The sequence below is a fragment of the Molothrus aeneus genome, chromosome 10 (assembly GCF_037042795.1).
Source record: "Molothrus aeneus isolate 106 chromosome 10, BPBGC_Maene_1.0, whole genome shotgun sequence".
NCBI classification, from domain to species: domain Eukaryota; kingdom Metazoa; phylum Chordata; class Aves; order Passeriformes; family Icteridae; genus Molothrus; species Molothrus aeneus.
In genome coordinates, this window is record NC_089655.1 from 6,221,935 (window position 1) to 6,247,398 (window position 25,464).

At 47.2% G+C, this 25,464-nt stretch overlaps 2 protein-coding genes across 5 annotated transcripts in view; both read right to left on the reverse strand.

Annotated features, from left to right (window-relative positions):
- Positions 1–8,067, reverse strand: part of ARMC8 (armadillo repeat containing 8) — a 62,920-nt gene extending 54,853 nt beyond the window's left edge. For 3 of the 4 annotated variants that reach the window (XM_066556691.1, XM_066556690.1, XM_066556689.1), the window contains exons 1-2: positions 7,954–8,067; positions 5,987–6,063 (exon numbers count right to left, since the gene is read on the reverse strand). In XM_066556691.1, the coding sequence (XP_066412788.1) occupies positions 5,987–6,063; positions 7,954–7,998 (122 nt within the window). In that variant the 5' untranslated portion in view covers positions 7,999–8,067. The remainder of the gene's footprint in view (positions 1–5,986; positions 6,064–7,953) is intronic. The other variant, XM_066556692.1, reaches the window with a different exon arrangement.
- A 1,496-nt stretch (positions 8,068–9,563) lies between these two features.
- Positions 9,564–17,817, reverse strand: DBR1 (debranching RNA lariats 1). Its single transcript, XM_066556905.1, has 8 exons — positions 17,615–17,817; positions 17,403–17,527; positions 17,232–17,312; positions 16,140–16,225; positions 15,525–15,749; positions 14,645–14,725; positions 12,561–12,706; positions 9,564–12,070 (listed from the first exon to the last, which is right to left on the reverse strand). The coding sequence occupies exons 1-8, from the start codon at positions 17,809–17,811 to the stop codon at positions 11,395–11,397; spliced, it is 1,617 nt and encodes a 538-aa protein (XP_066413002.1). The 5' UTR covers positions 17,812–17,817; the 3' UTR covers positions 9,564–11,394.
- Positions 17,818–25,464: the final 7,647 nt, after the last annotated feature.

Below are 25,464 nucleotides of genomic sequence, written 5' to 3' on the forward strand. Positions count from 1 at the left end.
ATCACCAAACCCTATTAATTTAACATAGCTACTACTCATTAGATTATCATAATCTGAAGTCTCTCTGTCATGAAGCAAAACCTCTGATTTTTATCTCCAAATAGCTATCAGAGCTAAGATGATGTACTGGCCTAGTCAAGCCTAAATTCCCTTTTTCAAATGGGTGTTACTCAGTTCTCATTAGAACAGAAATCCTCTAATATCTATATGCCCATAAACTCTCTCATTCTGGAGTTTCTGGACATTTCAGATAATGCCTGTTTGAAGTATATTTTAGCAAGTAATTCTATGAGCTACCCTTCCTGCTATAATCCCCCAAGAAAAGTATCTCAAGAGTTGACATTATCAGTTCAGAGCACAGCACAAACACAGCACACATACTACAGTCAGCTGAATCATCTGGTACATAAATGAATTGGAAAACAGGGGTCTGTCCCTTGCATGTTACTAGAAATATCAACCCTTTATGTTAGCATAAAAGTTCCATATTGCAAATGGAAAATGAGCTTCTTTTGGAAAGCTACTAAATTCCAATTTTTAATACAGATTCCAATCAGTGCAAACGGGCAGCTTGGAACCAGAAACTCCAACACCAAATATGAACAATCACAACCTCAGCAGCATTGCTGGTTCTGTGGCACATATCCCTTGGGCCCAGCCTACAAATTCAGTCTTTACAGCACTCCCCACACCCCCAAAGGGCAGAACTATTTCTCCCCCAGCTGCCTGCTGCTTGCACCCTCCCTTGCAGGTAGCCACTGCCTTTGTGTAGCAGATTAATGAGGGGAAGGCAAGTTCTGAATGGCCACGTAATGTTCAGCTGTGCTCAGCTTGAGCTCTGTTCCTGAGTCCCACCTCAGACTCCTGTGAGCCCATCCTCTCCAGCTCCATCAGCCAGTCTGACAGAGGCTGCTCCTGCTCCCTCCTCTGACTCTGAGCACCAACCATCACAGCAACAGTACCACCATGCTGAGGGCTGTATCAACAGAGAGGCTTTGGTGAAAAGTGGCTTCACAGCCACCTCAAAAGTAGCAGTGAAATGGAGTCAATAACCACCATTCTCTCATGGGCTCAGAGCAGTAAATGCAAGTTCTGAAATATTAAACATCCTTGTGAGGCTGAAGATTGCTGGCCAAATATCATAGATACACCTGAAGTTTAACCCACCTCTAAATATTACACCAGGAGTTACAATACATAACTTACTTGCAAAAACAAGCTATTCTGCATAAGTACCTTTTACTGCATTATAAAAAAATGCAAAAGTGAGAGTACATTTTCTCTGGCAGGAACACATTTGCATTGAAGTGCATCTCCCTCTCTTCCCTCTGTCTACACCATCCTTCCACCTGACTACAAAAACCACTGCACTGAAAGCCCCCCTTCACAGAGTACTACTTAATGCTCAGATGTTTAAGCCTTTCAGTTCCTCCTCTCCCTCCAAAAAACCTTCTTTCACAGCTCACCTCTTGAAAGGGAAAAACCAAGGAGCAGAGGAGTGCTCCCAGCACCACCTAAACCTGCTCCAATTTCTGTCAGATCCTGCAGCTTCCCAGCTCCAAGCCACAAAGAGCCCATCCTGCAGTTCACAAAGCACCAACAAGGGACTCAGGAGCCTCTTCCCTCCACACATGAATGACTCTGCACAAAAACAATGCTCCAAAAAATTACATCACTTGTTGTTAGCCAATAACATCTCCAAGTTTCATGCAGGATATGCATTTACTACAGTGTACTGCCTAGGAGGCAACAGAACTGACCCAAATGTACAGGGGCAAACTATGACAGGAATCACCCTCTAAGGACTGCTCTGTTTCCAGACAGCCAAGGGAATATGCAAAAAACCAAAGAAAGCTCCTGCAGAAAACTGAGGTTCAGAAGTGCCCACTGAGACTGAAAACCTGATGCAGCTGTTTTGGATGCAAAATGTGGAGACAAGTGCTGTTCACCACTTAGTGTTACAGAAAGTTTAACAGACAAGAAGAACAGGAAGCAAAAAGTAGCCTCTTCACAACTGTCTGAAGGGGGGTAACTGTTGCTCCATTAGAACTGAGATGGGAATTTCATCTCTTTCCACTTCAGGAAGTTGCCTCTCATATTTCACAGTTTTTGTGGTGGCCATGTGTGAACACTGCACTGATGATTCCTCCAACAGTCATGGCTGAGAACACAGCACACTATTACACAGCCATCTAAACCTCTGCCTGGAACATTTATTACAGACCCAAACTACAAAAAAAAAAAAAATAGTTGGATGCAAAACACACAGTATGAGGGCCATGTGCTATTTCTATAGGATGTTTCTTTCATTGTGCTGAGAAATAAAATGCTCACACAAGATTGGAAAACGCTTGTCTACTAATTCCTGCTGGCCATGAAGGACAGGAACAGCAGTAGCACAGGAATTCTCAGTGCACCACAAAGATGATAATTTACAAGTCTTAAAGCATGACATCCTTTGACTGCTGAGGAATAGCCTGATGAGAAACAGCTGTAGACCTTGAGTAAGCCAGGCTTGTCAGAAAAGATGCTGCTTTCAAACCCAGCCTTGAGGTGGGATTACACAGTTCTCCATAAAATGATAGATTGCCACTTTGAAGGCACCAGGCTAAATGTAATCATAATAAAATGTCTCTCAGAGAAGCCCCTGACCAGCAAAAAAAAAAATAGGGGATAAAAACAGGTATCAGTCTTGCATCTGAACAATGTAGTCCTGAGCTTAATAGCAGGTGAAAAGCAAATGACAGTCTAAGGATCACAACCCAGATATGCTTTAAAAAAAAATACTGCAAAGCACAAAATGATCCTGCGGGAACAACCCTGGGATAAACGAAGCTCTTATAAAAGCACAGAAATTTACAGAAGCACTTCTGTTCTGTTCCTCTGCCAATAACAGCAAAACATTGAAGAGAACCTCAGAGAGACCACAGCATTTAATGCACTGCAGTATCTGTGTGAGGCAATGCAAGCACTGCCAACAGGAGCTGCACACCTGACATCAGTGCTGACCTTGCAGAATGCACTCTGAACACACTGGAGAAAACCTGATCTCTACAACAGCAAGAGAAAAGGGTCACAGGAGCACCTAAGGAGACACAAAGCAAACCTGTAAAGATCTCTCAAGCATAAGCACGGCCACAATTTAGAGTCCATGTTCACAGAAGGGAACTACTGTGTTAACCTTGCCCATCTACAAAGACAGTAAGTGAAAGGTAAATCCACACACTGCCACACAGATGTGGGTATGGAGATGGGCCTTGAACACTTTAGTGCACTACAAGGTACAGTACAAAAGGCAGTAGTCATCTCAACTTCTCAAATCCTGAACTGAGATTCAGGATTTAGTGGCAGGTACAATTCTCCTCTTCCTATTCACACCCAGATGAAGAGGACAGAAATTACGTGAACAGAAGTTCTGCAGAAAACTTGGCATTTTGAAATAAGATCAACAGATCCACATGCAGCAGTAATGGACAACAAAGAAATGGTTTCTGCTTTCCCAGTAGAAGGAAAATTAAAAAACTCTTAACCAGGTAAAGCTTTATTGTCTGGACAAGGAAAACTCTGAACATCACCTCTGAAAATTCATGGGAAAGCAAGGAAAAAAGGAGATTTAGAATTAGATTAGATTAGATTCAGAATATGTAATTAAAGCTTTCTCAAGTTACAAGATGAAAACTGGACTGGCATGATTTTCAAGTTCAAGAAACATTTCGGTACATTTTACCTTTATCAAAGCTCATTCAGAAATTGGGTTTCATTAAAATTACAAGGATGCAATGAAAAAAAGCCCCAAGCCCAAGTTATTCATTCAAGCATACAAAAAACAGAACTATCATAACTGAAGACAATCGGCAGAAACAAAGCCTCTTACAACAGCCTATTTTCTGATCCTTGATATTCATATAGTTCCATCAATCAAAATAAAAATCTAGGTCATCAGTATTTCCAGCCAGGATGCAGGGAAAAACCAGCACATCTTAGGAAACAAAGATTTTCTGCAAAGGATGCAGCATATCTGGTAAAGCTTCTGATAGGCACTTCTGGAAAAACTTTAATCCTTTCCTACTCCACCCCAAATACTAGATCATTCTAACTTCAACATCTCTGCATATACCCCGAAATCAAAGAAAGAAGGACAAAGCAGTATTTTTCTGCCCAGAAAGAATCCTGGGCTGACAGAAATTTTTAATATATACACTACTCTAAATTCCATCTTTTATATACATTTTTTGTTCTTTCATACTCTTATTCTATCTTTTATATAAATTTCTCTAAATTGGACTGTCACACACCCACCCACCAATATTTGAAAAATAACATATCTGCCACAAAGGACTGGCTCAGAGTCAGTAAAGATATTCTCACAATTAAGATTTCAGCCAGAGCATCACAAATACAGTTTTACCATCCAAATCTGCCCTGTGAGAGATTTTGTGAAATAAATTGGTATTTTCTTGTCTTTAAGTACAAGAAAAGGATCTCAGCATAGAATCCACTGACAGCCACAGACAAGATGAAGAATTTCAGATGTTACCCAAGACACAGATACTGCCTAAAACTCCTGTTTCTGGGAGATCAGTTATACTACAAAAGATGAATAACATATCAAAAGATAGGGAAGGGATTACCAAGGGTTGTGGGCTCCAGTCCTTTGAAAAGGAAGGAGAGCAGGGACGGAGCACCAGCCATGGCTCAGAGCATCTGCCAGGGAGAAAAGAGGGGCTAAGTCACCCCACTGGGACACTGGATGAGACACATCCTTCCCCAGGACCACCCCACCACCCTTATGAGGAGGGGACCACGAAGGCCAAGGGGTGGACACAAAACCAGGCTCCCCTTGAGCAGAGTTAAGAACCTGCACACAGTTCCAGCAGGCTATCTAAAGTTCCTATACAGGAAAGGGGGTTGAGCAGAGTTAAGAACCTGCACACAGTTCCAGCAGGCTATCTAAAGTTCCTATACAGGAAAGGGGGTTGAGCAGAGTTAAGAACCTGCACACAGTTCCAGCAGGGTATCTAAAGTTCCTATACAGGAAAGGGGGTATTCCAACCAAGGAAACTTCCAGGACAGTCTCACCTAGACTTGGTTCTTCATGTATTTTAAAGGGACACTGACATGTTGGCCCTGGACATTTGGAATAAGTGCTTTCATCTGCTACTAGGGAACACCTCAGGTCATGCTAAGCAACACAATCAACATTCCTGGTTTTTGGTCCACTTGTTCCTCTGATTTCTCCTGGTGTTTTACTAGACAGCCACAGCCAGCAAGCTACTGGTAAGCCCAAAAAGGTCTGGTTTCACCACCAAAGTCAGTCCTGGGCAAGGTCTCATTTGCCACTTTGCTGGAAAAGTGATTCTAGTGGAAAGCTCATGGCCTAAGGACAGCAAGGGAACACCCAGAGCTTTGCAGCAGTTTCACTCCTGCTCCTTGACTCACTCTCAGTCCCTACCCTGACCGCTGGCATGAAACAGAAATACTGAAATATAACTTGCATCCAAATTCAGTTCTGTGGGAGCATTCTCTTGCAGCCTGCAGTTCCCATGGGGAGACAGAAGCCAAGCACTAAAAAAGTCAAAGCCAACACGCAGGCATGGCAGCAGGGGAAGGAGTAAAAGGTAGGTACACTGACTTGGCAGTGCAATGAGAAAAAAGAGTCTCAACAGACCTGGAAGAGCAGCAAAACAGGGCCAAAAGGCAGAAATACATCCCAAAAAATTTCAGTGCTCACAGAATGTTTAACCTCATTTCTGGCAACTGGGAGGCCATGTTATGAACCATATGCACTACAGAGTGAGAGTCTATATCAATACTATCTCTATATCAATACTGACATATTTGTACTAAGATTTGCCAACTACATTTCTCACAAAAAAAAAAAAAAAAACATAAGAAGAGCTTCTTGCCCTTGACCTATCACTCTAATGGGATCAAGTACACCTGGCCTATGCACAACCAAGAGCCCAAGAGTGTTTCAATGACTTACATGACACCTTGCAGGACTTTTTGGGGATCGAGATCAAACAATCTATCGACATAGTGGCGGCTACTGGCTGTGACTTCCTGCAGAGAGAGAGCAAACAATTGCAATAGTTTATATCAATCCATACAATGCAGCAGCAAGTGTAAAAAACTTCCCAGGCAAGAGGCAGGGAACCCACAGAATTGTTTTTAAATGTGCAGTGTGTTACTGCTGGGCAACATCACACAAAGATAACCCTGTGTTCAAGTGTAATCTAGAGAAGATGAGGTGCTTAGTGTAGATAGCAACATGGTAAGTGTCAAAGCAAGTTAACAGAGAGCTATTTATGAACTGCAGTTATTAGCACTGCCTTGAATCACAATTTTATTATGTTTAATTACTGTATAGAATAAATTCCTAGAAGAAAAAGTTTCAAAGAGCAGTTAATGTTGCCCAAGAACCATACCCACAAACAAGCTCTCCAAAAGAAGGAAGCTCATAACAAGACATTTTTCTGTAACTTACTTTGTCACAACATAGCTACATTTCAGAGCCTGTGCCACAGACCTTCCACAGCATTCCCCACTACATTCTCATAGTGCTGTATAAGACAAAGAGAATTCTTTTCTCAGCAACAGGACCGTGCTTGCAAGCTACACACTTATGCACCACTGATTTGTTATTCCTTTTGAGAAGATCCAAAGTCAGAGATGGCAAGCATTCCAAAATACAAGGGTGGGAAAGGGGAAGGGAATTTTCCCTCCAGGTTCTCAGGAACACTTGCCAAGATATGTTGCCATTATCTCACCTTTTTTTTTTTTCCTTTTCACCAACTCTCTTTTCATTAAGCTTTGCCCATTTTTTCTTTATGAGTTTTCCTTGAGAGAAGCTCTAAGAGTTGAAAACTCTTCCTTGCTTTAACAAATATCTGCTATGGGGTTGAAACTACTCCTGCTTCCCCACCCTGATGCCACGAGGCATCAGCAGCTTCTTGCCTGTGGTCTCACATCACAGAGAAGAATCATCTAGAGGCAGCAAGGCTCCTTTGTCTCCAGGAACACTGTTAAATTATGCCACGTAAGTCCTACAGATGCACTTCCACCGTGTAACCAAAGACAGTATTTTTGAGAATAGCAATGGACTTCTAGCTACCTGACCTATGTATTTACACGTAAAACTCTAGTTCTAGACTTCAAAGAACCCATAGCTTTTTGTTTCTAAAATACCTTAGCTTCCACCCTATCAGCTACGAGCTCTGCAATATGTAGAAGTGTATTCGTATGCAGGCAGTCCCCTCAAAATAAAAAAAAAAAAAAAAAAAAAAAAAAGCAGCCAATTTATCGACATAATCAATTTCACGGAACTCTTAACCAACATGAATTTTTCAGGAAACTGAAGGAAAAGCGCCAACCCTCCACTCCTGCGGCAGCGCCTGGGCTGCACCTTTTGCATCGCTACTCGCAGCACCGGTGCGATGCAGCAGGACCGCTGTGCGCCCTGGGCCGTCCCCCGGGAGGGGAAGGCGGCTGTCACAGCTCCCCCAGCACGGCGGCTCCTCCCTGCCGCAGGAGAGAGCCCCGGTTCCGGCAGCGGCACAGCCCCCGAGCCGGGGCGGGCTGCGAGCGCACCCGGGAGCCCCTGCCCTGCTCCGCAGCCCCGAGGAAGGGCAGCACCCACAGCGCCCACAGCACCCACAGCGCCGGGCCCTCCGCGTGCCGAGCAGCAGCTGCCTGGGGCCGGCGAGCCCGAGCCGTCAGCAGCGAACGACACGTCCAGAGCGCCGGTGCCTCCGCGGCCACGGAATGGGCTCCTCGTAGGGGGGAAACCAGCGCCGAGAGAAGTTGCGGCGCGGGGGGCAGAGGGAAGGAGCCCGGCCCCGCCGCCCGCACCGCCCCCGCTCCCAGCGCAGCCCCAGGGCCGCTCCCGGCGCCGCCGGACAGCGGGGCCCAGCGGGGGCCAAGGTCAGGCAAGGCCCGGCCCGCGGCACTCACCGAGAGGACGCTCATGCGGAGCGGCGCCTCCAGCACACACGCCATCTTGGCGGAGCGCTCCGGCACCGGCGGCGCCTCAGGCCGGCGGGCGCGGGCTCATGGCGGGCGCGCGGCGGGCGGGGGCCGGGGGTAGCGGGGCGGGCCCAGCGAACCGGCCGGCGCCGAACCCCCGCTGCCGCCCCACCACGCCTGCGCCGCCGCACGCCACCCGCGTGCGGGACGGCGCCTGCTGTGCGCACGCGCGGCGCAGGGCGCGGCCTCCGCGAGCCGCGGAGAGTGACGGCCCGAGCCGAGCGCGAGCCCGAGCCGAGCCGGAAACCGAGTGGAGCCGAGCGCAGCGGAGACGAGTCTGAGCCCAGCTGAGCCGAGTGGAAACGAGCCCGACTCGAGCCCAGCCCGAGCAGATCCGAACCTAAGCCGCGAAGAGCCCGAGCCGAACACGAGCCCGAGCTGCCGAGCCTTTGTCCGAGCCCGAACCGAAACGAGCCCGAGCGGGGCCGAGCCTGAGCCCGCCCTTTCCCCTCAGCCTCGCTGCGCACATTCGGTTTGGGTTTCTTCAGTTTGACATTACTTTCGTTGCCAAACCATTTGTTTGGTTTTGAATTTGTTCTTCACAGAAAACATCGCTAACAACTCAGGATTTCACTAAGATGTGCTACAGGCTCTATAAGATCTGCTATTTTTTTATTAGCTCCAGTGTATTACACAGCATGAGGCATGGGGACACTGACTGTACCCACCCTGAAGTCAGAACTAAACGGTAGGAGATGGTAAAACCACGAAAAGATAGCAGAAACATCGCAGCTCGGGTTAACCTCTCTCAACCTATTCCTTTCCCAGGAAAACAGAGGCTTGGCAGCTGCTAGAGACTGCATAGGATAACAGGAGTACAATAAACATACCTTAGGATGCAGTCACAAGGTGACTTTAATAGATTTAATTTAAAATACTCCATTATGAAACAAGGCTATACGTCTTTGCTGTTTTTCTCTGAGCAGACTGATGACATGCTGTGAAAATACCTGTGTGCTAGCCTGGGATGGAACAGGTGAACACTTTTCTCAAGCACTAGTAACAGCAAAAATAGTTTTAGACTAAGTACACACCCTGAAAAAATACAAGGGATGTACAGAGAAAGGTTTTCCAGAGGTCTCTCATCAACATTTCAAAAGTTTTCAGAGAGACTAAATCTTTTTTAAGAGGACTGGAGACTCTGGGTCTTAAAAGCCAATTTAAATTTATCAGCATTCCCTAGTTTTCCTTTTTGATGTATCTGGCCTTTACTAGAAAAGCTCAGCACTTCTACTGAATCCTCCTTGCAGCAGAGAATCCTGCCGACAGGGAAAATCCATAATGGATGGAAGCAAGGTAGGGCAGGACACTGCAAACTGCAGAGGGTGTGAACAACTGCAAGGAAGGGCACAGCAACTCTAGAGGTCAGACATGATTCACACTCAAAAAACATTTATGTTCACTGTATTTACCAGCTCCTCAATGGACACTGAAATACTTTACAAAAAAATCTTTAAAGGTTCAAAAATCAGTATTATATATTGAGTTGGAGACTCCTGCCTTCTAGAAACACATTCATCAGAAGGAGGGAGGCATGGTACAACATAGGAGAGATGTTTATTTTAAAAACAAAAGGAATCAGACCGAAAAATCTATTACATGCTAGATACATTTTCTATTTCTGTGCAGACACCCTGAGAGCTCAATGCCATGCTTAGGTTCCCTGGGAGGCTTTTCAAGTCCATAACAGAATTTATATTTAAAATACTTTATTTCCATTATAGTGTTCAGATCATGAGGTATGATTAAGATTTTACCACTGCAGACCCAGGACCCTTAAAGAGACTCATCTGCTTCAATAATTTACCTGACAGTTCACAGCCATTTTACATACCCTGAGTGTCACACCCGGGTCACTCCCAGTTTCTCCTCATCTGTTCTGACAGATGAGCTGTTAATTGAACTGTTGAGAGCATTAATTATGCCCTTTTCTAGCCCTTGAATACTTAACGTTTGGTTTTTGTAGTGAACTGCTTGACAGGAGAGGAAGCAAGATGAACTCCAGACAAAATGGAAGTGATTTAAGGACAGATTAATTCCCGACCCTAATACACAACTCACACTCACTGATGTATTTCACTCACTGCTCCCTGTCCAGTTCTCTGTTCCTGTCAGGATGATTTCTCCTTCTCAGTGCCTCTGTCTTGGAGAGGGAAAATCATAGGAGCTACCTCTGCTCTTGGGCAGCACAGCCATGAAGATTTCCATCTAAGAATTCCATCTGTCAGGAAGGCTAATGTCTATAATGACATATGCTTGAAAACACTGTCATTTTCATGAATTCACTCAGGTTTATCCCCATTGCCTCTTAGGCCAAAGGAGGGTGCCATTTACTAATAATTCAGGGCAAAAAAAAAAATTAAAAGAAAATTTCCAAGAGGGTCACTATTCTGGCAGCTCTTGCTTCCCTCAGCTAAGATTACAAAAGTGCTTTGGAAGATCCCAAAACCAGTTTTAAAAGTTCAGCAAGTTACAGCTACTGAAATGACAAGTGAAAAGTGACTCTAATGATAATGGGAGCTGTTAGTGTCCCAGACAACTTACACAGCCACCACCCTGTATGAACACAAACCACAACCCCAATTAGTCAGAGACAGTGGTGGTGTCCACATTTTGGAAGCTGTCCTTCCTAAGTACTTCCATTTTAAGACATTGTTCTCAAGTTTTAAGAAACAGAACAAAAGAGTTTTTAAGAACAGAGATGCACCCTTTCATGGTCCCCATAAAACTGTCATCCTCCAAATCAAGAGACTTGATTTGCTATCAGAACTGCAATTAAAAGCCAATCCGGGACAATACATATTGTTTTGTTTATGACCACAAAGTTTTTCTGTGGCATGACTATCACCAGAAACAAAAATCTTCATTCCTCTGTTGCTATTTTGTTATCATGGGAATTCTATTTTCAAATTTCATTCACAGGGTTATTGCGTATGCTACTTTGTATTAATAGTTCAGTATAAAACAAGATAAAAGCAATAATATAAAACTATTCAGTCTTGGAAGTCAGACATCCTCTCACTTGGACTCAGGGTAAAGTTTAAGAGTTCTTGTTAAACAAGCATGGTGAGTCTTGTTCAGCTGAAAATATGGAGTGTACACCATACACCAAGAACTGAAACAAAATCAAGGATATATGAACTTTACATCCTTTGACAAAGTACTTGGTTGGAAAAGTCTCAGCTTCTTTCTTTGATGTCTATTCTGTGTAAATCACCTTCCCTGTGAGAAGTACACCCAGCCTCTGAGCTTAGGAAAGTAACATGACTAAGATCATGTAACATTAAAAGCACATGTAGTCCAGTACAATTCTCACCACCTTCCCACAGAAAGGCTGGGAGAGAACTTAGTTACACACCCTGTGAACTGTTAATCAGTTTTATCTTCATCCTCTGCAGCATAGATAGCTTGGTTCCTTCTCTTGATTTTTTTAATGCTGCTGTTCCCGTTCTCATCACCACCGATGCGCTTTAAGGACCTCTCAGGGGGGCTCCTTTCCTCCCCCTGCCTGCTCCCCCCAGACTTGTCCAGCTCCTCGTTGTTGGAGTCCGTGGCATCGTCAGACGACACCGCCATGGAGTCGGGCATGACCCGAATGTCGGAGAAGCTCGTGGAGAACTCAGGAGGGTGGTCAGGGGAGGGATCTACAGAACATGTACTCAAGTCTTCATCACCACCTTCTTCATCCAGCATTATTTCATCTGGGTTAAAGGATGAGAGGCCAGAATTATCTGTATTGTATTCACTGGGTTCCTCTGCTGACCCAGTACTGTCCATCTCCTCTTCCTCCTCTTCCTCACATTCACCTCGTCCTGAGCTCTCTTCTTTAGCCTGCTGGATCCTGTCATTGATGTCAGTGAGGCCAAACTGGGCACAGAACTCAGTGGTCTGTGGATTGATGGTATGAACTGGCTCCATGGTTTTTTGGGGCTTGCTGGGATCGTAACAAGCAGCTGTCAATGTGAAGTTGCAAGGAATTTTGAGGTCATGGTTCAGCTCTTCTAACACCTCTTTAATGGCTTCTTCTGTCACACTGTAATCCCACCTAAACAAGTGCATAAAGTTTAAATAAGTGCAGCAAGTCAAAAGGTACTGCCTGTTCCCACCAGAGAGTGCAACCTTCACAGATGGATTACAAATTCATCTTACAACAGACACTTTATTCCTCAAGTGCTTTTTCAAGAACATTTTCATTTTCTTTTGGTCAGTACTGAGACACCCTTCTCCCCACCAAGGATTAGTGTATTATGTCAACCCATGCCCATAACCCAGCCTGGTTTTCAGGCCTCATGGTTCAGTTTCTGTCCCTCAAATGCTGGTATCTAAGTTTGCAAAACTAAAGTAACTGCCCAGGTAGGACAGTAAAGAAGCTGTATGCTTTAGACTACATTTTCTGTCAACATCCCCTTTTCTTTCCAAGGCATTTAGCAAGTCCTACAGGCATTACAGTCTACAGAACAGAAACACAACTCCAATACATCTTTACTTCCAGTCCAGAAAAACAAACAAACATTTCTATTTGGCAAACAACTTACTTGGCATGGAGGCCATTATTTTCAGGCATATTCCAGGAGTTCTGGGTCACATTAACAAGACTGTTGGTGGCCTTGAGGATTGCAATCCACTCAGCATCGTACTCCAGCGAGTCGCCTGCATTGGGATCATGCTCCACGTCTATTATCTACTTACAAACACACAGAAAATAGATGAAATGAGTTATTTCTCTTGACACCAGAATATGATTAAAGTTTACATGTTACTTTCACTGTACACAGTTTGAATGAAGTTTAAAGTACACTGAGCTAGTGGTCTAAACCAAACAAGTCCAGTCCCCCATGAAGGGCTAACAAAGGACAATCAGTAACAGTAAAAAAGGCATTTCTAAATTTCAGCTTACAGCAATTAAAAAGCAGAACACACTCCCTCCCTTACTGCCAGCAACTGGATAGGGATGCAACTTAGAAATAAAATTTGCTTGCTGCTAAATTGATGCTGCCTTCTGTTGTAGGGTAGGATTTTTTCCTTTTTTAAATTTAGTTTCTCTTAGGGAATTTTTCTCCCATTTGTTGCCTAAGAGACCAGAACAACAGACACTTAAGAGAAAAAAGATGTGGCCAGGACAAGGGAGAGGATACAGTTTGCTTCATCTCTTAGCTGGGGGGTTTTTCCTTGGGAAAGGCAGAGATACTGCCAGATTTTTTGCTGGGGGTGAGGGGCTAGGGTTGGCCCTCACTCACTCTCAGAGATCAGAGGTGAGAGTTGGGATGAGAGTTGTGTTGAGAAATGAGAATTGGGGTGCTGGGCTGCTGCTGCAGGGAGAATTCGCTGCCACTGTGGAGTTCTGTCCTTCACTGGCTCTCCTTACTGTGGGTGAGCCTCTGCTCATCAGAGCAGCCATGGGATTTGCTAACACCTGATCTCACTGGGAAGGACCCTCACCATCTACCCGGGTGCCTCAGAGGAAAACCCAGGGCCCTGACCTCCTCCTCCTCTCCGGAGGGAGCATCTCCCAGCTGCTTTCAGGAGCCCCTTTTCCCTCTCTGCGCCATCACCACGGGCAGAGCGGCACCGAGCCCGCGCCACAGCGCCCCCTGCAGGCGCGGGGGAATCATCGCCCCTGCCCTGCCGGGAGCCACCAGCGCCCCTGCTGGCTGTGACTGGAATTGCACCGAAGGGACAGTGCCTGCAGCCGAGAGAAGGCCGAGAATGTATATATATAAATATATATATATATATATATATATATATATTCTAGTAAAAAACTGTTATTCCTTCTCTCGTATCTTTGCCTGAAAGCCCCATAATTTAAAAGCTGTAATAATTTGGAGCCATATTTTCTATTCCAAGGGAGATTCCTGCCTTCTTTGGCATACATCTCTCTTTCAAACCAAGACACTTCTAAGTGGATACAAACCAAGAACTGACAAGAACAGTCATTCTGCTGTATGAACAGCACTCTTAACAAAGCTATGAATTAAGAGGAAATATTTTTAAGCTTTTTTATTATCACTTTGTCTTCAGTGCTATTAACCCAAATCAAACCATGTGGGTTAGCCAAAGCCCTAGTCAGACTCTAACTTTAAATACTCCACAAAGTGGTTAAACCCTCCATGCTGCTGGAGGCTGTACTAATCCAGATCAGTTTTGTTACAGGATTTTAAGTCTGGACTAGCATTCATGTCCCTTTGCAGATAGAGCCTATCCTCATACTCTCTTCCACCTTCAAAGGTATTTACTAGGGCAAATGGATCCCACCACACATCCAAAGGACAGACAAAAAAAAGCTACTCTAAGACTAGTAAAACACTTGAGTGCATTTGAAAAACACACTGTCAGCAGCACACTCTCACAGCAAACTATTTTAGACTCATCCACTGGAGTCAGGTACTTGTTCTACGCTGGATGGAAATGGCAGGATTAAGGAAACACTGCACCTGCACAATACATGTGCTTAGTTCAGGACAAAATCCTACAAAGACCATTCCATACACCCAGCATTCCTAGTTTCTTTAAAATTCCTCCACTTATTAGCACTATTCTTCATCTTACACCTAAGAACAGCACTAGCAGTTCAAACTAATGAAATAAAAAGTGAAAAACTTCTACAAATGTTTATCACCTGCAGGAAGTCTCTGTGTGGCAAGCATTTATCCAGAGCCAGAAACTTGGTTGCTTTTGGTAACTCTTCTTTGGAGTTTGTCTAGGAAGCAAATGGGGTTAACACAATCATTAGCACTTATGTAAAATTTGACCATTCTAAACAAGCTGTATAGACAAGTTGAAAGGTATAATTTCTACAGAAAAATACTTCCTGAAATAGAAAATTAGCTGGGACAAAGAGAATGACAGACTTCACTGGGAGTCTAGCAGGAAGCAGGATGCAGATAATAGCAAGATAAAGCAAGAGCTACATTTCAGCACTAATTTCAGCTGCGTACATTCAGCCTTGGAGCAAAAAGAAAAACTGTAACTTAATTGGAAACACACTTGTTGATCCTAGGAGGTCTGGAGTTACATTTTTACAGATAAATAACTTGCAAATAGGAACAGCACTGGCACCACTTCAGTAATAACTGTTTCAACTACAGGCTGGACCTGGGCTACCAGGCCTGCAAAGCTGTACTACAAGGATGCTCCTACCCTCAGGTAACCTCTCTCTTCAATCACTCCCTTACCAGGTTTTTGAAGTTGCCTCCTTTTTCTCACCTATTGTGAAGTTATCTGCTTCCCCAACAGAGTAAGAGAGTGCTTTTCTATACAGTCATGTTAACAAGTTTCAAGAACAATAGCTATTCCATGCTGTTCTTAAAGGAGATTAGCAGTCATTTACACCCCTTTAATTTACATAAAACAGTAGTCCTAACACCACTTAATCCTTCATGGTTTTAACTGAGTTTTAAGAACAAAAACCACTGAATTGCTTTTCTGGACATTATTACCTGCATGAGAATTCTAAAGTGTGTCTGGGACACACACATCCATTTTCTGTCCCCCTTTACCTCGTGTTGCATGAAAGCTGCAAATTTAACGTGGAGATGTGCTGAGAACCAGTAGGTGGGTTTCAGGTGCTGCAGCAGCTCTGAAGCAGCAGGGCTTCCCAAAGTGTTGCTCTCCACTTCTTGCCGGAAGAAGGATTTCATTTTGAGGAGCTGTTTCTTGTTTCCATAGTGATAGATACTCCTTGGCCAGTCATGTGACATAAAAATATCGATGGGACGCTTCAGCTGTCAGGCCAAAAAGCACATGGCATAAATACAACATATTGACAAAGGAGTTTAGAAATTACTTGAGGCAGCCAGCTGTGCTTTATAGTGCCTTATAAGAGAGTTCATATCATCACCATAAGTCAGGCACTCAGAGGAAATCACAGATAGAGGGCAAGTCCTCTGCCTACAATCAAAGGCATGTTCTTCCCTATGAAATTTTTAAGGCTTTATTTAAAAGGGATAATGGCTAAGCATAATAGTCCTCCTCAAAGGACACACCCCTCAGATGTCTGATCAACCTGTTAAAGCATGTTCAATATTCAGCATACATGATCAGAGCAGCTTTAACTTTCTACTTGCAAATTAATGAAAATTACCCTTGTTTAAAAAAAGAAGCTTTTCACTGACCTGTTTGAGTTTGAAGACTTCAATATTCCTCACATGGTAAGCACTTCTGATGGTCTGCTGGTTGTATGGTGGGCACTCAAAGTGGCCTGAAATGTTGGAAACAAGAACAGTTGCCTGAATCACTAGCTCCTTCCTAAACAGCAGCTTTTTGGGGTCACACAGGCACCTAGAGTAACCCTAAATACAAGACTGATTTTTCATGAGTGCTGCCACCCACCATGAAACTACGGTTTAACAGGTTCAGCAGCAGCCTAAACATCCCAGTCACTGTCCACAGGCACCACAGGCTCCGGAAGCACCAACCTGTACCCTGACATAAGGGATGAGTGACCAACTTTGCCTTGGGACAAAACACATGAATGCCTACCATAGTTCCTACATACCCTACAGAATTAACAGAAAAATTGCTCTTTCAGTTATTGTCTAAAGAGACTCATCTCATCTCCCTCATGCAATATTCAGGCATATAAAGCACCCCCTTGATAACAGCAAATTGAATTAGTGTTGGCAAGTATTAGACAGAATCAAGTGTTTTAGAAAACTGGTTCAGTACTTTATAGCTTGAGAGCCACCTGCAAAGTTTCTCTGAAGCTGTTTGTTAGTAAAGACAGCACAGTACAGTAACCACAAGTTCCACTCTTTTAAGTGCTGAGATCAGAAAGAAAAAACTATCTTCTACTCACTGACATGGGGTATCATCTGTGACAACATTCCCAGGAAAAACTCTTGAATACCCACCTACATAACCAGGAGGAACCAGATATACTGGCCGTAAACCTCAGGGCAGGACAATACACTTATATAATGTCACAGTTATAAACTGCCTGTTTCACTCAAGGAAAATCAAACAGTGAAAGGACACTGCCATGGAAAAATCAACACTGTTCCAACAACACTCCAAACAACACTCCAAAGGTGCCTTGCTCCCTGCTGTGGTCACCGGGCAGCTACAGACTCATCTACCAACTCCAGAAAAATCCGGGTATTGAACCGAGGGTGGTTTCCAGGCTAAGAGTCGTTTCGGGGCTGAGCACAGCCAGACCCTCACACCACGCCGTGGCCCCGGCTCTCCCCTCCCCGCTGCCCCGGTACCTTTCCTGTAGTCGTGAGACTTGAAGATGCCCGAGATGCCGCCGATCCTCACGCCGCGGAACCGCACCACGCCCGCGTAACCTGCGGGACACGGGAGGGCGGTCACGGAGGGGCCGGGCAGGGCAGGGGCTGTGGGGAAACCGCCGGGGACCGGGACCGGAGGGACCTTACCCAAGTAGTAGATGTTGGGCGCGACCCACCCGCCGTAGGGCAGCTCCTGCAGGTGGTTGGAAGCCTCGTGGTTGCCGCCGATGAACACGGTGAGCACCGGGGCTTTCTTCTCGCCCGAGTAATACCTGCGGAGACACGGCAGCTGCTGGACCCGGCCAAGCCCGCGCGGGTCGCGCGGGGTCGGGGGCCGGGGCCGGGCCGGCGGCGCTCACCGGTAGAAGGTCTGCATGTGCCGGTACTTGGCGGGCACGGCCATGCACCGCAGGTCCGCCTCGTTGCGCACGGCCTGGAAGTCGCCGCAGCAGAGCAGCAGGTCGAGCCGCACGTTGTGGCGCCGCTGCAGCAGCTCCAGCGTCTCGTACATCTTGTCCAGGGCGCCGTGGCAGCACCCGGCCACCGCCACCTTCATCGCCAACCGCTGCACTGAGCGGGCGCCGCGCGCGCCTTCCGCGTCACCTCCGCGCGCGCCTCGCGTCACCTCCCGCGCTCCTGTGCGTCACGGCCGCGCCTGCGCCGTGTGTGGGACACAGCCCGGGGGGTCACGGGGACACAACGGGCCGGGGCGGGGGGAGCTGGGCCCGTCCCTTCATGGCCGCTGCCCGCTGCGGGATCCTGCACGATGGCCTCCGGTGGTCCCCTCCCGCCCCACCGAGCAGGGAGGTCGGACCCGGTGATACCCGATGATCCCTTCCAGCCTTGCCCGTTCTTCACAGAAAGGGTGGCCAGGGATTGGAATGGGCTGTCCGGGGAGGCAGTGGAGTCACTGTCCCTGCCAGTGTTCTCAGAGCAGGGAGCGGAGCTGGGAAAGGATCACCAGTCTGAGAGGAGGAGCTGGGGGGGCTCAGCCTGGAGAAAAGGAGGCTCGGGGGGTCCTTCCTGCTCTCCACAGCTCCCTATGACAGAAGGGTGCAGCCAGGGGGATGTCGGGCTCTGCTCCCAGGGAACAAGGGACAGGACAGGGGGACATGGCCTTAAGCTGCACCAGGAGAGGTTTAGGTTGGACATGAGGAGGAATTCCTTCATGTAAACGGTGATGAGACACTGGAAAACGGGCTGCCCAGGCAGGCGGTGAAGTCCCCATCCCTGGAGGTGTAACCTTAGTGACTGACTCGGTGATTCTGTAGCTGGCCAGTGGGACCTTCGCTCGGGGCAGTAACACTGGCACAGTGATGAGCTCCACGGTCTGTAACTGGCCAGGAAGAATTGTCACACTCCTGGAGTGGGGTTGTACAGCGGGGCAGGAGCCCCTGCGGGGCACCCGGGCTGCACAGCGAAGGCTGCTCAAGGAGGGCTGCACAGGGAAGGCTGCACAGGGAAGGCTGCTCAAGGAGGGCTGCACAGGGAAGGCTGCTCAAGGGGGGCTGTCCGGCTCCCCCGGCACGACAGCACCGCCGAGCGCTGCCCGCACCTCCTCGGCCAGCCCAGTGGGGAGCAGCACAAGCTGTACTTGTTCCTCACGCGTAGCTCACAGACCACAAAGTGGTAGTGGAGCAGCACGAGCAGTGCCTGTGCACGCTTCCACCTGGAGTTTGAGTTGATAAAACACCGAGTCGGACCAGTTCAGCCTCAGGCAGGCGTGGTTTTAGCATAGCCAAAGCCCTGGCTTCTGTAACTTTGTAGCACACAGGGACAGGAAGAGACAGGGACATCACCAGGGCAAGGGTGCATGAGGCAGGCTGAGAAATCGGGTATCTCCCCTTTTCTTCATGGACTGACTCTTGGGAGAGCACTGATTTCCTGCTTTGGAAGGGCAGTGGATTGGATTGTAGGGTGGCCTTGTATTGTCATGTAGTAAAACCGCTCCAGACTTTCCATTTCAAGACTGGTTTGGAAGTTTTAAAGTCTTGGGATTGAACCAAATTGCAGGGACATAGTTAAGCATTAACTTGCTACTGCTCCCTCTGTAATCATGGAACCAAGTAGACATTCCTGTTCCCCCATGGTAGCAAGCATTACATAATGGCTTCTCTTTTGATACTAAGAAAATATGAGTGTTGTCTCCTACATTTCATAATTTCACAGTGTTGCATTACTTTGTGTACTTTGGGGCTCGTCCAAGCCCAGCTGAAGTGAAGGGGAAAATTCCTCTGGTTTCCAAACCCCACAAGTCTCCAAGGGAAAAGCACACTTCGGGTGACCTTGGTTCTTTCACTAACTTTGCTTAGACCTACCTGGAGTAGTGCAAGAACTCACTGGTCCAGCACTCTCCTGGGAAAGCTTTTCAACTCTCTGGGGGAGAACAACAATCTCTCTGCCTTCTCTCAGACTTCCTGAAAGGAAGGGGGTGAGAGAGGAAAAGGTCCATGAATCTCTGGAAGACACCACCTTACCCAGGGTACACCATCTCGAGGGGCTTCCTGAGATGCCTGCCCACCTAAATTCCTCCCCAGACAGGCAAGGTAAGCTGATACTGTAATTGTATTTCCTGAGTTTGTTAGCTCAGGCTCATTTCTTATACTCTATGTGCCACTTATCCCAAGTGAACTGGTGCACAATAAGAGTCTATAAAGTTTGGCTTTTTTTATGTCATAGTATTTTAGTACTTGTACACAACTCATGATGCATCTCAATATCCGTAATTAAACTCAGTGTTCACTGAGCAAAGCTGCTCTGACCTTTGCAGAGCACAAAGGGAATCAGCCATGCTGCTGTTTACAGGGTAAGTGGCAGCAAGTTAATGCTTAACTATGTTATTGTAATTTTGTTCAGTCCTTCAAGACTGTTTGAAAACCCATGTGACTGAAGCACAGTTCTCTTCCAGTGCATGAATGACCCATGTTTGGCCTTGGATTGGGTTTTGCAGTCATAGTCTCTTGCCCCAGTTGCCTGTGCATGTGTCTCATGTCTGAATGTCCAGTCCTGCAGCAGAGGACTGAGTGCACATCCTGTCCTGCATGAATGGCCAGGGAACTGTGAGGCTAAGGAGGGAAAAGTCCCAACAAGCAAGCTCAGGTCAGTAGATTGCTTGGGTTGCCCTTTTGGGTCTTGCCTGCCTGCACTGAGCAGTAAATAATGGTTTCTTCCTGAGCTGATTATGGTGGTTTAGTACTATGAAAGCAGTTTTTCTCTGCAGAGAAATGAAGAATAAAAGGCATCTGAAGGTGCTGTGGATGACAAGAGTTGCTTCCCTCATCTCTGAGAATGGAACGAGAAGAGCTTTTGAAGACTTTTCTGTCAAATGCTTCCTAGTGTTTTTAGAGTATACTAACAGGTTTCTAGCATGATTTCCATATTACTAAAATGAAGAGGAACACCAAAAGGGAGGCATCTGTCTGACTTTTGGGGAGTGACAGCATGCCTGAGAAGGGAAGTATAAGGAGAAGTGCTGGGAGACAGTTTGTGAAGGAGAAGGAGATACACTGGAGTGCAAAAGACAAATCTGAGGTGATCCAGCTGAGATTTTGAGCTGCTGCTGTAAGCTGTGAGAGCATGTGAGGTGGCAGGTTGGTGTGTGTGTGACTGAAGGGAGGGGCTGCTGCAACCAGACAAGACTAAAGCTCCCTTAGGAAAAGGCCTCACGAGGTTGGCCTGAATATCACATGGCTTACCTGCAGCTGTGCCCAGGTGTCTTTGGGCATCTCCTGCCCTTGATCGTGTCTGATGATTGCAACATGATCTGCAGTGCAGCAACACAGCTGCCAACGCAGGGCCTGTTCCTGGCTGAGGCACTGCAGCTGCCTCCCTGTTCCAGCTGCACCAACAGGGCTCTTTCCCTCTTTATTGGTACCTTTTGCCTGAGGATGCTGCTTTGCTGGAGGGCACTACTGTTGGCCTCCAGCCAATGAGGGCTGGAAGCTGTCTGGAGGAAGAGATGAAGCAACCCTCAGTAAATTTGCACATGACACGAGGCTGGTTGAGAGTGTTGCTCAAGGGCAGGAAGGCTCTGCAGAGAGACCTGGACAGACTCGATTAAAGGGCTGAGGACAGCAGTGTGAGGTTCAGTAAGGTCAAGTGCCACATCCTGCACTTGGGATCATCACAGCAACCTCCTGCAGCTCCAGTCTGGGGCAGGGGTGGCTTGAGAGCTTCTCAGCAGGGAGGGACAATTGGGGGCTGGTGGACAGCAGCTCGATATGAGCCAGCAGTGTGGCCAAGAAGGCCGGTGGCATCCTGGCCTGTATCAAGAGCACTGTAGCCAGTAGGACCAGGGAAGTCATTCCTCCCCTGTACTCAGCATTGGTGAGGCTGCACTGCATTCAGTTCTGGGCCCTTCACCTCTAAAAGGATATTGAGGGGCTGTGGTATATCCAGAGAAAGGCAACAAGGCTCGGGAAGGGTCTAGAAAACATGTCCCATGAGGAACACCTGAGGGACCTGGGTTTGTTTAGCTTTTTGAAGGCTCAGGGGGGAACTCATTGCTCTGCACTAGTCGCTGACAGGAGGCTGTAGTGAGGTGGGGCCGCTCTCTGCCGTACCTGCAGAGAGACGACAGGAGGAAATGGCCCTAAGGCAAGACAAGGGAGATTCAGATTAGCTGCTAGAAGAAGAATTTCACTGTTTGAGCGGCCAGGCACTGGAATAGGTTGCCAGGTAGGTGATGGAGTCGTGGTCTGTGGAGGTGTACAAGAAGCGTCTGGATGTGGCGCTGGCTGATGTGGTTTAGGGGTTACAGTGGCAGTGCATGGTCGGACTCGGTGATCTTGGAGGTCTCTTCCAACCTTGCCGATTCCGTGATTCTATAAGGGCGTCGGTGGCGTTCCTGAGGGAAAAACAAAACCCGCCGTCCGCGATGACTGGAGAGCCGCAGGCGGGGCTGAGGCGCGGACGGGCCGTGAGGCGGCCCGGGGGCTCTCTGAGGCGGGACCCGCCTCCTCCTCCCGCCCCCCCGGCCCGCGGCGCTGGGCGGGCCCGGCCGTGCGGAAGGGGCGGCCGGGGCGGGCGGCGGAGCGCGCCCGGCGGCGGGAGCGGCGCTGGCCATGGGACGGGACGGGGCGCTGCCCCGGCGGGTACGTGCGGGCAGGAGGGCGGCGGGGCCCGGGGCCGGGGCTCGCCCTGTCTGGGGCAGTGGGTCGGTCCCGCGCGGCCCGGCGGCGGGGGCCCGGGCTGTGTCTGTGGATGAGGAGCCGGCGCGGGGGTCCCGCTGTGGGCGCTGGCTCCGTCCTGGAGGGTCGGGCGGGGTGTGCTGAGGGCGGTGGGGGCCGGCAGTGCCGGGCATACGCGGGAGGCGATGCTCGCCCCGCACGCATTGAAGCTCCGGGGCTCCGTGGTATCCCGGGTCGGGGCTGTGCGCTGTCCCCAGAGAGTTGTCCCCAGGGGCTTCGGAGTAGCAGGTTCTGAGCACAGCGTGTCCCCGGCCCGGAGGTGTTGGCTGTTGAGAGCCGGAGGTTAACTCCGGTGAGGAGTCTTCAGGCTGTTCTTTTTCTGTGAGCACTTGCCCCAGTACCCTGGGTAGCTGGACCTTCCATTATCTCCACTGCAGCTGTGAATGAATACGTGGTCGTGAAAGCAGGATTCAGTTTTTTCCCCCGATGTATTTCTTCATGAGCGAGAAAGGGAACGGCTTTGGCTACCAGACTCCTTGGTTCACGGGCAGATGAATTCGAGATTAAGTTGGGCATAAACTTGTGAAACTGAGTTTGAATAACGAGTGGAATGATTTATGAAGAAGGTGTTCCTGCCGGAGTAATTCTCTCTGCAGGTCATCAGACTGCGTTGGTCTCAAGTAATGTAAATATTTTTAAGCCTGGGACTAATTATATTAACTCTCTTTTTCCTGCTGAAGAGGGAAACCCTGGGAGGTGTGCTGCTCTATGCTCCCATCTTTGCAGAAATGTGGGCTGGGGAAGGATTCCAGAGGCAGGTGGTCCCCCACTTGCTGTTCAAGTGCTCCCTGCAAGGCAGGGCACTTTTTTCTTGGTGGTGGTCTCATGGCTTTAGCTCACATGACGTGATGCCTACTTCAGGAAATAACTCTTCCGAAAATTGAATAACCATTTCTTTAAGTCACCTTCTCTCTTGTTTTTTTCTTGTCAATCTCTCAAGCTTGGCAGGTCTGCTCTCTCAGGTTGTGTAGGGGGAGGTTATTTTAGTGAGAACTTTAAGGAGATTGTCAGTACTGTTAGACTTTGTTATGTAAAATTATGTGCTTAATGTCTGCTGGATTCTGAAAAACTGAAGCATGAGACAGTGGTGGGTTGTTTGGGTTTTTTCCCAGTATTTATATATCTGGAAAGGGTAATACTGTGTATCAGTTGCAACTGATTTATATTTGCCTGAAAATGAAGGAGGAAAGTCGAAGTTCCTTGCTGGCACGCAGCCAGTTTCATTACCTAGACCTTTGCAACCACTGTCGCATCATATTATTTTGTAGTTGTAATTTACTCAGAGGTGTAATGTTAAAGGTAGCTGTGGGCAAAGCTCCTCAGATTACAGCTGACTGATGTGTGACTGCCAAACACTGCAGAGATTTTCTGGTAAAGCATCTATTTAATTTCCTTCAGCTGCAACCTGTGGAGCAGGTGATGAATAATGTGGCTCAGGCAGTTCAGAAAGCTCTGTGGTGGAGCCCTGCGGTCTGACACTCGTTGCTGCCAGCCCTGGAGGTATAAATATGATGCTGCCTGGTGGAATTTGTTTTCCCTTTTTTTTTTTCATGGGCGGGGTGAGTGTTGGCTGGTAGTTTTCTGGTTTTAGTAAGGACCGTTCTCCATAGAGAGCTTCTCTGCCCTTGAATTACACAGAAAACCTGCCTTGAAGTAACTCTGAACTTGGTGTGTCCTGGTGCAGGACACAGCCTGCTTTGCCTTCGTTGTGTAAATGTTTTCCAATACTGATTTGACTTAAATGACTGCATTGTTTTCTTCCCTGTTAGACCAGGCTTTCTCCTGAAGGTTCAGTTAGAGCTTAGATCCTGTGCTCCAATTCTGTCAGAAATGGGACAGCAAAGTAGAACTACAGGAGGAGGGGAATTTTCTCATCCATAATTAACCTAGTTGAGTGCTGTCATAAAGACCTGTTTTCATGTGTGTTATGGGACAAGATTCTTCCAGCAGAATTCACTGTTGTATTTCCTCTGCTGCTTATGTCCCTGGGTCTAGTTTGTGGAATTTCTGAGCTAGGACTGGCAAGGCAGTTGTGACTAAGCAGGTGCTTTGCTTTGGCCACATGAAACACTTCCTAATGTCACATACTTTGGAAAATCAGGGCTTGAGCACCAGAAACAGATGTATTCTCTTTGCAGAGTAAAATGAGGATAATACTGGAAAATATTATTGAAAAATATGTTGGTAATTAACCACATTAACAATTAATCAGTGTTTGATTAGCATGCAAATACTCTGCTGGTGGAGAAATGAGTAATTTTGACCGCAGAATAGTGTGTGGGTAGGGTGCAGGAGGCAATACCTGAGGTCATACATGTAAAACACAAGTTCTAGTTAAAAATCACTCCATTTTAATGAATATGCAGCTTCACAAATGTGAACACGGCTGTCCACTTAAAGTGAGGTAATCTTTACATCTATCTGGTTTTCTGTTTGGTTTTTTTTTTTCCCTGTTTGTATTGCTTTTCTTTTTAATCTGCTTCTATTTAAATACACAGGGCAAAGAGAGAAGTTAATGGAAATTCTCTTTGCTTCATTGCTGTTTTGTAAATCTCCCTGGGTTAATAAAGACACAGGAGAAATGATTTCCTAATCTTACTGGGATGTCAGGCTAAAACACCTTTAGTTTTCCTTGGTAGAGGATGGAGGCCAGAAAAGTTATGCTCCCTTAAACTGTGCATTGCTTTGAGCACACTGCTCTGTGCCTCTGGGGTGGCTTATCGAAGGCACAGGCACAAAAATCTGTAGCAGTGCCCGACTTGTTGAATGCCAGGACACGCTGCACCTTTTGGTGAAATTTGTTGCATTTCGACAGCCACTGCTGTTCCCAGTGGGAGATGGAGGCTGCAGGAAGGGGCTTGTGGAAGGTATGGCTGCTGGGAATGGCAGCACCTGGGGCTCTGCCTCAGAGGAGAGGGGGGAATGCAGCAGAGCTGGAGCTTTTCTGTGTCACTGTGCTTGCTGCTGACCCATGGAATAGCTGTAGCCGTGCTCCAGCTGGGGCCAGATATGGGCTGGGA

Bases quoted from the DNA above. Each gene is read 5' to 3' on its own strand.
- DBR1 (XM_066556905.1), bottom strand. From the start codon at position 17,811: ATGAAGGTGGCGGTGGCCGGGTGCTGCCACGGCGCCCTGGACAAGATG. The intron at 14,726-15,524 runs GTAAAGGGGGAC...TTTGCTTCCTAG, and splicing joins CAGCTTTCATGCAACACGAG to ACAAACTCCAAAGAAGAGTT. The intron at 12,071-12,560 runs GTAAGTTGTTTG...GCACTTGTTTAG, and splicing joins AATAATGGCCTCCATGCCAA to GTGGGATTACAGTGTGACAG.